This window comes from Callithrix jacchus, chromosome 2, assembly GCF_049354715.1.
Source record: "Callithrix jacchus isolate 240 chromosome 2, calJac240_pri, whole genome shotgun sequence".
Classification (NCBI taxonomy): Eukaryota; Metazoa; Chordata; class Mammalia; order Primates; family Cebidae; genus Callithrix; species Callithrix jacchus.
In genome coordinates this window covers 9,957,364-9,969,604 of record NC_133503.1, presented here as the reverse complement: position 1 = coordinate 9,969,604, position 12,241 = coordinate 9,957,364, and the positions used below count along the sequence as shown (strand labels likewise).

General features: G+C 53.9%; 1 protein-coding gene and 1 long non-coding RNA gene across 7 annotated transcripts; one reads left to right on the top strand and one right to left on the bottom strand.

The window, feature by feature from the left end:
- The first annotated feature begins 7,743 nt into the window (after positions 1–7,743).
- On the top strand, positions 7,744–8,078 carry LOC103788228 (uncharacterized). Its single transcript, XR_013528888.1, has 2 exons — positions 7,744–7,814; positions 7,955–8,078. It is a non-coding gene; the product is annotated as an uncharacterized LOC103788228 (long non-coding RNA).
- A 987-nt stretch (positions 8,079–9,065) lies between these two features.
- Positions 9,066–11,831, bottom strand: ABHD11 (abhydrolase domain containing 11). Of its 6 annotated transcripts, none has more exons than XR_013528854.1 (6): positions 11,630–11,831; positions 11,302–11,437; positions 10,523–10,696; positions 10,198–10,381; positions 9,901–10,082; positions 9,066–9,667 (listed from the first exon to the last, which is right to left on the bottom strand). XR_013528854.1 is itself a non-coding variant. In XM_035279907.3 (6 exons), exons 1-6 carry the CDS (start codon positions 11,749–11,751, stop codon positions 9,535–9,537), a joined length of 918 nt encoding a protein of 305 aa, XP_035135798.1. In that variant the 5' UTR covers positions 11,752–11,831; the 3' UTR covers positions 9,066–9,534. The 6 variants fall into 6 exon arrangements, 3 of the variants coding, with proteins under 3 accessions (XP_035135798.1, XP_035135804.1, XP_054103466.1); XM_035279907.3 differs by having other exon boundaries at positions 10,198–10,368; XM_035279913.3 differs by having other exon boundaries at positions 9,901–9,962; positions 10,198–10,368.
- Positions 11,832–12,241: the final 410 nt, after the last annotated feature.

Genomic DNA, 12,241 nt, shown 5'->3' with positions numbered 1-12,241 from the left:
GGCTGGTCTCGAACCCCTGACCTTGTGATCTGCCCACCTTGGCCTCCCAAAGTGCTGGAATTACAGGCATGAACCACTGTGCCTGGACTTTTTTGTTTTCAAGGGAGAGTCTTGCTATGTTGCCCAGCCTGGAGTACAGTGGCATGATCATGGCTCACTGCAGCTTGGAACTCCTGGGCTCAAGTAATCCTCCTGCCTCAGCCTCCCAAGTAGCTGGGACTATAGGTGCACACCACCACACCTAGTTAATTTTTGTATTTTTTGCAGAGACAGGATCTTGATGTGCTGGCCAGGCTGGTCTCGAATGCCTGGGCTCAAGTGATCCTCCTGCCTCAGCCTCCCGAGTAGAGACTCCAGGTGTGTGCCTCTGTGCCCAGCTCCAATTCTAGACGATTTGGTCAGGGAGGTTCTTGCCGAGAAGGTGGCATTTTGAGTAAATCTCTGAAGGAGATGAGGGAGTGGGCCATGTAGGTATCTGGGGAAGAGCATTCTGGGCAGAGGGAACAGCAAGGGCTACAACCGTGAGGAGGGAGTCTGCTTGGTGCGAATGGGAAACAGCAAGGAGGCGAGGCCGCCTGGAGTGGAGGAGGTAAGAGAATGCACTGGAAGGAAGTGAGGCCAGGCAGGGCACAGTGGCTCACACTTGTAATCCCAGCACTTTGGGAGGCCACAGTGGATGGATCACTTGAGGTCAGGAGATCGAGACCACCCTAGGCAATATGGCAAAAACCCCGTCTCTACTAAAAATTACAAAAATTAGCCAGGTATGGTGGTGCGTGCCTGTAATCCCAGCTACTTGGGAGGCTGAGGCAGGAGAATCGCCTGAACCCGGGAGACAGAGGTTGCAGTGAGCTAAGATCACACCGTTGCACTCCAGCCTGGCGACAGAGCAAGACTCCCTCTGGGGAAAAAAAAAAAGGCTGGGGAGATGGCTTACACCTGTAATCCCAGCACTTTGGGAGGCTGTGGTGGATGGATCGCTTGAGGTCAGGAGTTCGAGACCATCCTAGGCTAGGCAATATGGCAAAACCCCGTCTCTATTAAAAATACAAAAAACTAAAAAAAAAATACAAAAAACTAGCCAGGTGTGGTGGCAGGTGCCTGAAATCCCAGCTACTTGGGAGGCTGAGGCAGGAGAATCCTTTGAACCCAGGAGGCGGAGGTTGCAGTGAGCCAAGATCTTGCCACTGCACTCCAGCCTGGGCAACAGAGTGAGATTCTATCTCAAAACAACAAACAAACAAACAAAGCAGGCAAGCACGGGGCAAAGCCTGGGCATTTGGGAACTCACAAAGCTCCTGGGCACAGTTTGGTGTTTCCATCCCATAGGCTGGGAGGGCTGGGGTGAGCCCAAGCCCACTGCATCCCTGATGTTGAGCGCTGCTGCCACCTGCTGGGCAGCGCTGGTCTTGCCTTGCCTTGCCTTGTACCTGTATGGGATGGTTGGCATGAAGACTGTCACCACCTGTCCTCCGGTAGGACAGACACAGTGACAGTGACAAGACAATGATGAGGAGGCCCAGGGGCTACTGGGGTCTGGGGGAGGAAGAGGAGGAAGCTTTTGTAGGATTCAGGAACAGACTTGTTCCTGGAGCATGGTTGAGGGGGCTGGGGAATGGGAAGGGCTGCTGAGCCAAGCTCCATGGCTGTGTGTGTGTGTGTGTGTGTGTGTGTGTGTGTGTGTGTGTGTGTGTTTGAGATTCTCTTGTTGTTGCTTTCTTGGGTCTGGCAGGCTTATTCCCTTTTCCTCCTCTCCTGAGAAGCCTGGCCCTGGCCCGTTTTTTTCCTTCTTGTAATTTATTATTATTATTATTATTATTATTATTATTCTTTAAGTTCTAGGGTACATGTGCAGTTCGTGAAGCTTTGTTTTAAAAAATTACAGAGTCAGAAAAAAAACAGAAAAAAAAAATGACAGGGTCTTGCTATGTTGCCCAGGCTGGTCTTGAACTCCTGGGCTCAAGCCATTCTCCAGCCTCAGCCTCCCAAAGGGCTGGGATTACTGTGTTTGATCCCCTGGCCTGTGCTTTATACAAAGCACTGGGCATGGTGTGAGGTGCCTGCCTCCTTTAACCCTTACTGTGACTTGGTTAAGGAGGTCCTCTACTAGCTCCATTTCACAGCTGGGAACACTGAGGCTCTGAGAAGTGCATACAAAGTCGTAAGGCTTGGATGACAGTGTTTAAGCTGCCCGGCCCTGCCAATCCGTTTTGATCACCATGCCCAGCCCCCAGCCGAAATGGTAGCTCTCTCTCCCCATCCCGATTCACGATTAGCTGGGAACCATCTCCTGGCTCAGCCCCAGGCCTGGGCTCAGACATCCTAGGGGAGCAGGACAGGAGGAGGATGTGGACGGCCAGGGAGTGAGTCCTGGTACTTAGCGTGTGATATTTGGGATAGTGCTTTGGGATGAAATTCACTCTGTGCCTGAATATAAATTTCTTTCCTCCTTTTCTCAAGGAGAAGATTAAAAAGAAATTTGGCCCCAAATTCTAATTTAAACTTTTAGAGATACAGATGAATAATCAACTCCCTACTTAAATATTTAGTCAAAATATTTAAAATTTAGATGCTTGAATCCCATATTTCATTATTTCTTTCTTTTTCTTCTTGAGATGGATTCTTGCTCTGTCTCCCAGGCTAGAGTGAAATGGCATGATCTTGGCTCACTGCAACCACTGCCTTCAGGGTTCGAGTGACCCTCTTGCCTCAGCCTCCAGAGTAGCTGGGACTACAGGTATGCACCGCCATGCCTGGTTAATTTTGTTGTATTTTTAGTAGACATGGAGTTTCTCCATATTCACCAGGCAGATCTCGAACTCCTGACCTCATCGTACCAGTGCACTCCAACCTGGGCAACAGAGCAAGACTCCAGCTCAAAAAACAAAACAAGATCAAAACCATGCTTTTTTTTTTTTTCTTTTTCTGAGACAGGGTCTCACTCTGTCGCCTAGGCTGGAGTGCAGTGCCGCGATCGTAGCTCATGGCAGCCTTGACCTCCCAGGCTCAAGCGATCCTTCCTCCTCAGCATCCCAAGTAGCTGGGACCACAGTCATGAGCCACCATGACTGGCTTTTTCCTGTCATTTATTTTGATGCTGAAATTGTCCCAGATTTGATCAGTGGATGCCCCTGACTGACCTCTTGTCATTTTGACAAGCCCCGTCATTCTTTAATCACTTCCTTTCTTTCTGGCTCAACAAGCTATTTCAGGCTCATCTCGTTTCTCCCTGTCCCAGCCCTGAATTCGCCATTTCTTCAAGAATCCTTGGTTTCTTTCTAAGGAGAAATAGTATTTAGACACCAGGATCTCTGTGTTAGGCACATTCAATGCAGTTACGGTCATTCTACCCCAGGGTCCGCTCTGTGGACACACATTTATACACACACACAAATGTGCATATTTACATGTTTATTTTTCTTTCTTTCTTTTTTTGAGATGGAGTTTCACTTTTGTTGCCAGACTGGAGTGCAATGGTGTGATCTTGGCTCACTGCAACCTCTGCCTCCCCGGTTCAAGCGATTCTCCTGCCTCAGCCTCCCAAGTAGCTGGGATTACAGGCGTGTGCCACCATGCCTGGCTAATTTTGTGTTTTTCATAGAGACAGGGTTTCTCCACGTTGGTCAGACTGGTCTTGAACTCCTGAACTCAGGTAACCCTAACCCTCAGCTTCCCAAAGTGTTGGGATCACAGGTGTGGGCCACTGTGCCCGGCCCACATCTGTTTATCTCTTTTTTTTTTTTTTTTGAGACGGAGTTTCGCTCTTGTTACCCAGGCTGGAGTGCAATGGCACAATCTCGGCTCACCGCAACCTCCGCCTCCTGGGTTCAGGCAATTCTCCTGCCTCAGCCTCCCGAGTAGCTGGGATTACAGGCGTGCGCCACCATGCCCAGCTAATTTTTGTATTTTTAGTAGAGACGGGGTTTCACCATGTTGACCAGGATGGTCTCAATCTCTTGACCTTGTGATCCACCCGCCTCGGCCTCCCAAAGTGCTGGGATTACAGGCTTGAGCCACCGCGCCCGGCCTTGTTTATCTCTTTATCTGTCCACATAAACTGGGGAAAAACAAGAGTTTATATTTAGACCTTAAATTACAGTCTAAAAGCACAAGTTTCATCCTTGCCTTTTTTAACCTTTCCACATATGTGTATATATATTTTATACACACATACACACACACACACACACATATATATATATACTTTTTTTTTTTTTGAAACAGGGTCTCATTCTGTTTCCCAGGCTGGAGTGCAGTGGTATAATCACGGCTCACTGCAGCCTCAATCTTCTGGACTCAAGCCATTCTCCCACCTCAGCTTCCTGAGTAGATGGGACCACAAGCCCTTACCACCAAATCCAGTTATTATTTTTTTTTTTTTGAGACACAGCCTCGCACTGTTACCCAGGCTGCAGTGCAGTGGAGCGATCTCAGCTCACTGCAATCTCTGACTCCTGGGTTCAAGCAATTCTTCTGCCTTAGCCTCCTGAGTAGCTGCGACTACAGGCATGTGCCACCACACTCAGCAAATTTTTTTGTATTTTTAGTAGAGACGGAGTTTCACCATGTTGGCCAGGATGGACTCGATCTCCTGACCTCGTGATCCGCTCACCTTGGCCTCCCAAAGTGCTGGGATTACAGGGGTGAGCCACTGAGCCCAGCCGATTTTTTTTTTTGAGACAGAGTCTTACTCTGTTGCCCAGTCTGGAGTTCAGTGGCATGATCTCAGCTCACTGTAACTTCCATCTCCTGGGTTCAAGCAATGCTCCTGCCTCAGCCTCCTGAGTAGCTGGGATTACAGGTGCCCACCACCACGCCTGGCTAATGTTTGTATTTTTAGTAGAGATGGGGTCTCACCATGTTGATCAGGCTGCTCTCAAACTCTTGACCTCGTGATCCGCCCACCACGACCTCCCAAAGGGCTGGGATTAGAGACGTGAACCACCATGCCTGGCCAATTTTGTGACTTTTTAGTAGAGACAGGGTTTCACTATGTTGGCCAGGCTGGTCTCAAACTTCTGACCTTGTGACCTGCCTGCCTCGGCCTCCCAAAGTGCTGGGATTATAGGTGTGAGCCAAGGCACCTGACCAAAAAAAGCATCTGAATCAAGTGATGGACATTGGTGCTACCAGTCATGGCTCCAACGGACGTTGGCTACAGTGAGAACACAGCCTCATTTGTGTGGTATTTCTGTCCAAACGTGTCACGGGGGTCCCGTGATCATCAGGAAGAGGTGGACAAGCCCAAACGGAAGGACAGTCTACAAAATAACTTCCCTGTAATCTCTGGAAACACCGAGGCCGTGACACTCAAACAGAGGCTGCAAATTGTTCAGATGGAGGGACAACAGAGACGTGACAACTGGGTACAGCGTTTCACAACTTACCAGTTTTTTTTGTTTTTGTTTGTTTTGAGATGGAGTCTCATTCTGCTGCCCAGGCTGGAGTGCAATGGCGCAATCTTGGCTCACTGCAACCTCCGCCTCTTGGGTTTAAGCAATTCTCCTGCCTCAGCCTCCGGAGTAGCTGGGATGACAGATGCGCGCCACCACGCCCAGCTAATTTTTGTATTTTTAGTAGAGATGGGGCTTCACCATGTTGACCTTGTGAACCACCCACTTCGACCTCCCAAAGTGCTGGGATTACAGGCATGAGCCACTGCACCCAATTTTTTTTTTTTTTAAGAGACGGGGTTTCACCATGTTGGCCAGGATGGTCTCGATCTCCTGACCTCGTGATCCGCCCACGTTGGTCTCCCAAAATGCTGGGATTACAGGCCTGAGCCACCATGCCCAGCCAACTCTTTTTTCACCTTAAAAGTTAATACTTTTTGGACATGGGAGAACAGTTTGAATTTTTTTTTTTTTTTTTAGTTGTTGTTGTTGTTGAGACGGAGTCTTGCTCTGTTGCCCAGGCTAGAGTGCAGTGGCGTGAACTCGGCTCACTGCAGCCTCCACCTCCTGGGTTTTTTGGCTCACCCTCCTGAGTAGCTGGGACTACAGGTGCCCACTACCATGCTCGGCTAAGTTTTTGTATTTTAAATAGAGACAGGTTTCACTATGTTGGCCAGGCTGGTCTCAAACTCCTCATATCATGATTCACCTGCCTTGACCTCCCACAAAGTGCTGGGACTACAAGCATGAGTCACTGTGCCCAGCCTATTTATTTATTTTAGAGATAGGATCTGGCTGTGTTGCCCAGGCTGAAGTGCAGTGTCTATTCCCAGGCAAGATCCCAGCACTGATGGACACAGGAGTTGTGAGCCCTCTGTTTCTGAGCTGGGCTGGTTCATCTCTCCTTAGGCAACTTGGTGATCCCTGCTCCTGGGAGGTCACCACTGCACTACAGGCATACCACACTACAACCCGGGACTCCCGGGCTCCAGCGATCCTCCTGCCTCAGCCTCCGGAGGAGCTGGGACTACAGCCCAGCACCCAGCAACATTTACTGTTTGCAGCTGGGTTGAGGCCCTAATTCCCAGTATGCAACTTTGCTGAAAAGGCCCTTGCTGAAATGGAGATGTCTTTTTACACATTTATTATGATGATGCTGGTATACTCAAGGGACTTGTGGACGTGGCGGGTACTGAGACCCCTGAGGGCACAGCAGACCGACTCGTGATCTTGGATCGGAGCGTTGGGGATATTAGAGGTACTATTCAAGATGTTAGGAGGGCTGGGTGCTTTGGGAGGCTGACCGTGGAGGCCAGGAGTTCAAGACCAGCCTGGGGACCACAGAGACACCCCATGTCTACAAAACATTTTAAAAACATTTGCTGGGCATGATGGTGAGTGCCTATAGTACCAGCTACTCGGGAGACAGGAGGGAGGATTCGTTGAGCCCAGGAAGTCAAGGCTGTGTGAACTATGATTGTGCCACTGCACTCCAGCCTGGGTGACACAGTGAGTCTAAGAACAAAAAATGTGGGCTGGGCGAGGTGGCTCACACTTGTAATCCCAGCACTTTGGGTGGCTGAAGTGAGTGGATCACTAGGTCAGGAATTCGAGACCAACCTGGCCAACACAGAGAAACCCTGTCTCTACTAAAATACAAAAATTAGCTGGGCGTGGTGACAGGTGCCTGTAATCCCAGCTACTCAGGAGGCTGAGGCAGGAGAATCGCTTGAACTTGGGAGGCAGAGGTTGCAGTGAGCCACAATCACACCACTGCACTCCAGCCTGGGTGACAGAGTGAGACTCTCTTAAAAAAAAAAAATTTAAAAATAAATAACATGTGAGGAAGAATTTGCCAGGGACATACTTTTCTTCCTTCTGTTTTTTTGCTGAGGTAAGATTATATTTGTATCTGTGGATGATGACACTCAAGGTACCAAGGACAACCCTTCAGTATGGGGGCTGGGGTACCTTATGTCTCAGCATCTGAGACAATGCCTTCCTTCCCTCTCTCTCTATTTCTGAGACAAGGTCTTGCTCTGTTGCCTAAGCTGGAGTGCAGTGGCGTGATCCTATGGCTCACTGCAGACTTGAACTCCGGGGCTCAATCGATCCTCCTGCCTTGGCTTCCCTAATAGCCGGGACGACAGGCAGGAGCCACCAAGCCCGGCTCCGCCCCTACTTTGGCAAGATGTGGGTAGAGCACCCTCTTGCGGTGAAGGGAGGAAGGGGCTGAATGTGCTCTGGACCTGGCTGGAGGGTTCTAGGCTGCAGCAGGGCCTCCTCCTTGGACTGATTGGGGCGGGGCCTGCCAGGGAGTGCCTTTCAGGGAGGGAGGGCAAAGGGCCATGTCTTTCACTTGCCCCACCTGGCTGCCAAGAGTTCCAGTCACCAGGCCACCCTGAGTCTGGGCCCTTGAGGGTAAGTGTTCTTCTGAACCCAACTGCCTCGTCCTTCCCTGATGATGGGGTGAGAATTCCTTTGCTCCTTGGGGGTCCAAATACCCTGCCCACCCTGCTCGCATGGAGGCCACACCTGCCACCTCCTCTTCCTTTCCATAGGTCGAGACTGGGAGACTCGGGCAACAACCGGGGGCAGGTACAGGGCACCTCAACCCCCTCCCCACCTGACATCAGCATCAAAGTCAAGCCCAGGGCAGCAGGGCCCAGAGCGGGACACCTCTTCCACACAAGACTTGATCGCCGCCTCCTCCTCTGTCACCCTGCACCACAGCCCAGAGTCCCAGGCGGCTGGAGCACTGGGGGACACCCAGACAGAGCCTTCCCTGGACCAAGTCCTCCAGGAGCGGGATGAAGCCATTGCCAAGTAAGAGGAAGCTGCTTTTGAGGGGTGGGAGGGGAGGTGGGGGCTCCCCTGCAGGGCCTTCCTTTCCTCCTCTCCTTCCCCTCCCTCTTTTTTCGAGACAAGGTCTTGCTCTGTTGCCTAGGCTGGAGTGCTGTGGCGTGACTCTGTGGCTCACTGCAGCCTTGAACTCCTGGGCTCTAGATCCTTCTGCTTTGGCCTCCCTTAGTGCTGGGATGACAGGCAGAAGCCACAGTGCCCAGCTCTGCTCCCCGCTTTCACCTTTCACAAGATGTGGGTAGAGCACCCTCTTATGGTGAAGGGAGGAAGGGAGCTGAGTGTGTTCTGGACCTGGGAAGGAGAGGGGACTAGTCAGGCATTGTGGAAGGAAAGCCACACAAGCAGCAGCCCTATCGCTGAGGCAGGGGCTGTGGCCACACCTGCCCACACCCAGGGGTTAGCCACAGGATCCAAGCCTCAGCTATTCTCTCTTCTACCCACAGGAAGCGGGCAGTGGAGGCGGAGCTGCACACGTGCAAAGCCCGGCTGCATGCTGTAGAGGCCCAGCTGCTGGAGGTCCTGGAGGAGAAACTGAGGCTGAGGCGGGAGCTGGAGGCCTGGGAGGTAAGGGGAATGCTGTCAGAGCCTGGGAGGTGTGGGGAAAGAGGGCACAGACACAGCCTTGAACCTGCTTTCCTGCCCACAGGAAGACATGCAGCGGCTGGTGTGGCAGCAGGTACAGAATCAGCTGCAGAAAGAGGCCGAGGGCACTCGGGGAGCCCACGTGGATCCCGGAGCTGCCAGGACCCCCTGGTCTAGATTCTCCCTGGGTCGGGGACATTGGTGGTGACACAGACCTCAGCCCAGGACTGTGGGAGTAGTGTCTTTATTCATTAAAGCCTGAGGTCTGACCACCCCTGTAAAACCTGTGTCCACTCAGTGCCCGTCTGAGTCCTTCTGTGCCCAAATGTGGAGCAGGCTGCAGGGACTTGAAGCCTGGGGTTTTATGCCTCCTCCGTTTTTTTGTTTTTTTTTTTGAGACAAGAGTCTCGCTGGGTTGCCCAGGCTGGAGTGCAGTGGCGTGATCTTGACTCCCTGCAACCTCTGCCTTCTGGTTTCAAGTAATTCCCCCGTCTCAGCCTCCCGAGTAGCTAGGATTACAGGTGTGTACCACCATGCCAGGCTAATTTTTGCATTTTTAGTAGAGATGGAGTTTCACTATGTTGGCCAGGCTAGTCTCGAACTCCTGGCCCCAAGTGATCCTCCTGCCTCAGCCTCCCAAAGTGCTGGGATTACAGGCATAATCCACTGCGCCAGCCCCGCTTCTTGCCAGCAACTCTTAGACCAGGAAGCCTCGGATGGCAGCTATGAAGTCCTGTGGGCAGTCAGCGTGGATCCAGTGGCCAGCGTTAGGCACCGTCTGCATCTGGGCCCGAGGGAAGAGCCGCAGAATCTCAGGCTGGTGGCTGGGGCTGTGCGTTTCAGCAAAGACCATCAGGAAGGGGTGAGCGTGGGAGGAGGAAGAGAGAAAGACACAAGGGGAAGCAGAGTGGGGAGAAATGGACAGGGCTGTGTGAGCCCACATGCCTGGTGGTATTTCTGGTCTCTCGGCCACCCCCCTTCCACACCCAAGGCCTCCCCTGGGAGGGTCCCCAGACTGGGGGCTGGGTGAATAAAGCACGCCCCTCCCACTACCCAGGCTTACTGCACAAATTGAGAGTTTCCGCCACAGAGAAAGAGCGTTGGCCCGAGGTAGGACTCCTGCCTCTGTGGGAAGGCCAAGATCTTGTCTAGGTGCTTGGTCAGGGCATCCAAGTTCACCCTCCACATGAAGCGCCCATCTACCTCCACCAGGTTAGTGAGCAGGAACTGCCGCACAGCCATGTCCTGTGGGGGTCCAACAGCTGGGGGATTCCTTGTGTGGTCTGGGGGTACCACTCTTCCCTTGACAGGTCCCAGGTCTACAATACCATGTGTCGGAGGGGGGGCTTGGGTGTATCACCTGGACAACAGAACTGAGCTGTTCATCAGCCAGTTTTCGGGCACGGGAGCGGGGCAGCTCATCTGGGATGTTGATGGTCTTCATGGCTGTCACATAGGTTGCAAAGTTGGAGACGCCTGTGGTTTCCACTGGGCTGATATCTACAGCAATCAGACGTTCCACCAGCTCTGGCTGTGGGAGAGAACTGAATTGGGACCAGTCTTAGGGCAGACACAGCAAGTCTCAGGCATGGCTCCTGGAGCCTGAACTTGGTCATCCAAGTCTCGTTTGAGTGCCAGGTTGGCTGTGGGGAACCCAGGGTATATACTGAACAGGGGCAGCTCACCCTCTGTAGTGCCAGCAGCATGGCTGTTTTCCCTCCCATGCTGTGGCCAACGACGACACAGGGTGCCAGGCCCAGCTGGGGCAGGAGGTCCTGCAGGTCCTGGCTCATGATCTCATAGCTCATGTCTGGGCTGTGGGGGCTGTCACCATGGTTACGAGCATCTACCGTCAGCACCTGGGGAGAGGAGTGAGACAGGGCTGCATTGGCATCCACATTCTGAGGGTAGACAGCCAAAGGCCTAGTAGGGACAGCAGGTCGAGGGGTGTGAAGATACACCCTGCAGAGGAGAAGGGCCCAGATGGTGGGAGGGCCCAGTTTCCAGACCTAGGAGGTCCAGATGAAGAACCTGGGGCCATTCTGCCAAAGAAGAGCCAGCCCCAGGGTTGTGACCACATCTCTGAAAGGCTGGCCTCGCTGGGTGGCCATTCTGGAGAATGCTAGGGAGGAGAATCCAAGAAATTTCCAACAGTCGGAGCACAGAAGAATGGGCTGCCATTAAGAGGGGGTCGGCTCTCTGTCATCCCTGGTGAACAAGCAGGGTCTGCCCCTTCATGGGAAGGGTGCAGGCGCCTAGGCATTGGCTAGCGCCGACGGAGATCTACAACATGAATTAATGAAGATGGCAACGTGTGGGAATGAATGGGGTTGCCATTCAGGGCTAATACTCTGCAAGACGGATCCGGAAGTGAGTGTGAGAAGCGGGCCCCGCCCCGCCTCCTCCCATGCCCCGCCCATTCCCGCCTCTCCCCCACATGAGCCCCGCCCACTCGGAAGCGCACCCGCCGGCCCGTCTGCTGGGCCAAGGCCTTGGCGATGGAATTGAAGTTAGTTTTGCTGCCGAAGAGCCCGTGCAGAAAGACGACGGCCGGGAGGGCTGTCTCCCCGTCCAGAAGCCTGTAGGACAGCGGCAGCGGCCTGGTGGGGCAAGGATCGGGGGCTGAGCTGGCGGAGCGGCGGGGCGGCGGGGGGGGCGGGGTAGGAGAGGGAGAAGGGCTTTAGGGGAAAGGCCTGGAAGGGGGCGGGCCCTAGGGGAGGAGGTGGGGCCTTCGGGGCCCGGCGGGAAAGGGAGGACAGAGGATGGCCTCCGACTTGGTGCCCTTGACTGACCTCGGCTCGGCACCCCCTCGGCCTCCGCTGCTGCTGGGTGCGACGGGCACCCTCGTGAAGCTAGGACTGGAGAGGCCGAGTCCCGCATAGGGAAACCTCCAGGCTTGGGTCCAGCGGAGCATGGTTGCAAGCCGGTGTCAGGCGTGCACCTCGTGGGGTCCGTCCTGCCCACACTCCTCCTCCCGCCCAGGCTCGTAACCCCGCCCAGTTCCGGTTGGAGCCCCGCCCTCATCGCGGGATTCCCCGCCCTCGATCTCGTTTCCTTACGTAGTCCCCGAGAACAGTTCGGCCCCGCCTCCAGTCCCGCCCCTTACGCATTACGTAATTCCCTCAGGCCTTGCGCCCGTCGCCCTGAGCGTCGCATCTGGCCACGCCCTAGGCGGGCCACCCAAGGCGCTTACCCCGCCCCTCGCGAAGCCCCGCCCCCTGGGCTGCAGCTTGGGGCTCGCTTCCGGCCCCGCACCTGCACTCACCCACTGACCTGGGTGGCTGCCATCCTTTCTGTGCCGGCGGCGCGGGAGGGCGGCGCCAGGGTGGCTCTGGGCGGCGGAGCGTCAGCGTGGTGGCCCCGTGCTCCACTATGGGGGCCCAGGCAGGACTTCCATCCTGGAG

Coding starts and splice junctions, on each gene's coding strand:
- ABHD11 (XM_035279907.3), bottom strand. CDS start 11,751: ATGCTCCGCTGGACCCAAGCCTGGAGGTTTCCCTATGCGGGACTCGGC. Junction 11,438..11,629: donor CGAGGGGGTGCCGAGCCGAG/GTCAGTCAAGGG, acceptor TTGCCCCACCAG/GCCGCTGCCGCTGTCCTACA. Junction 10,369..10,522: donor TGCTGCTGGCACTACAGAGG/GTGAGCTGCCCC, acceptor TCTCTCCCACAG/CCAGAGCTGGTGGAACGTCT.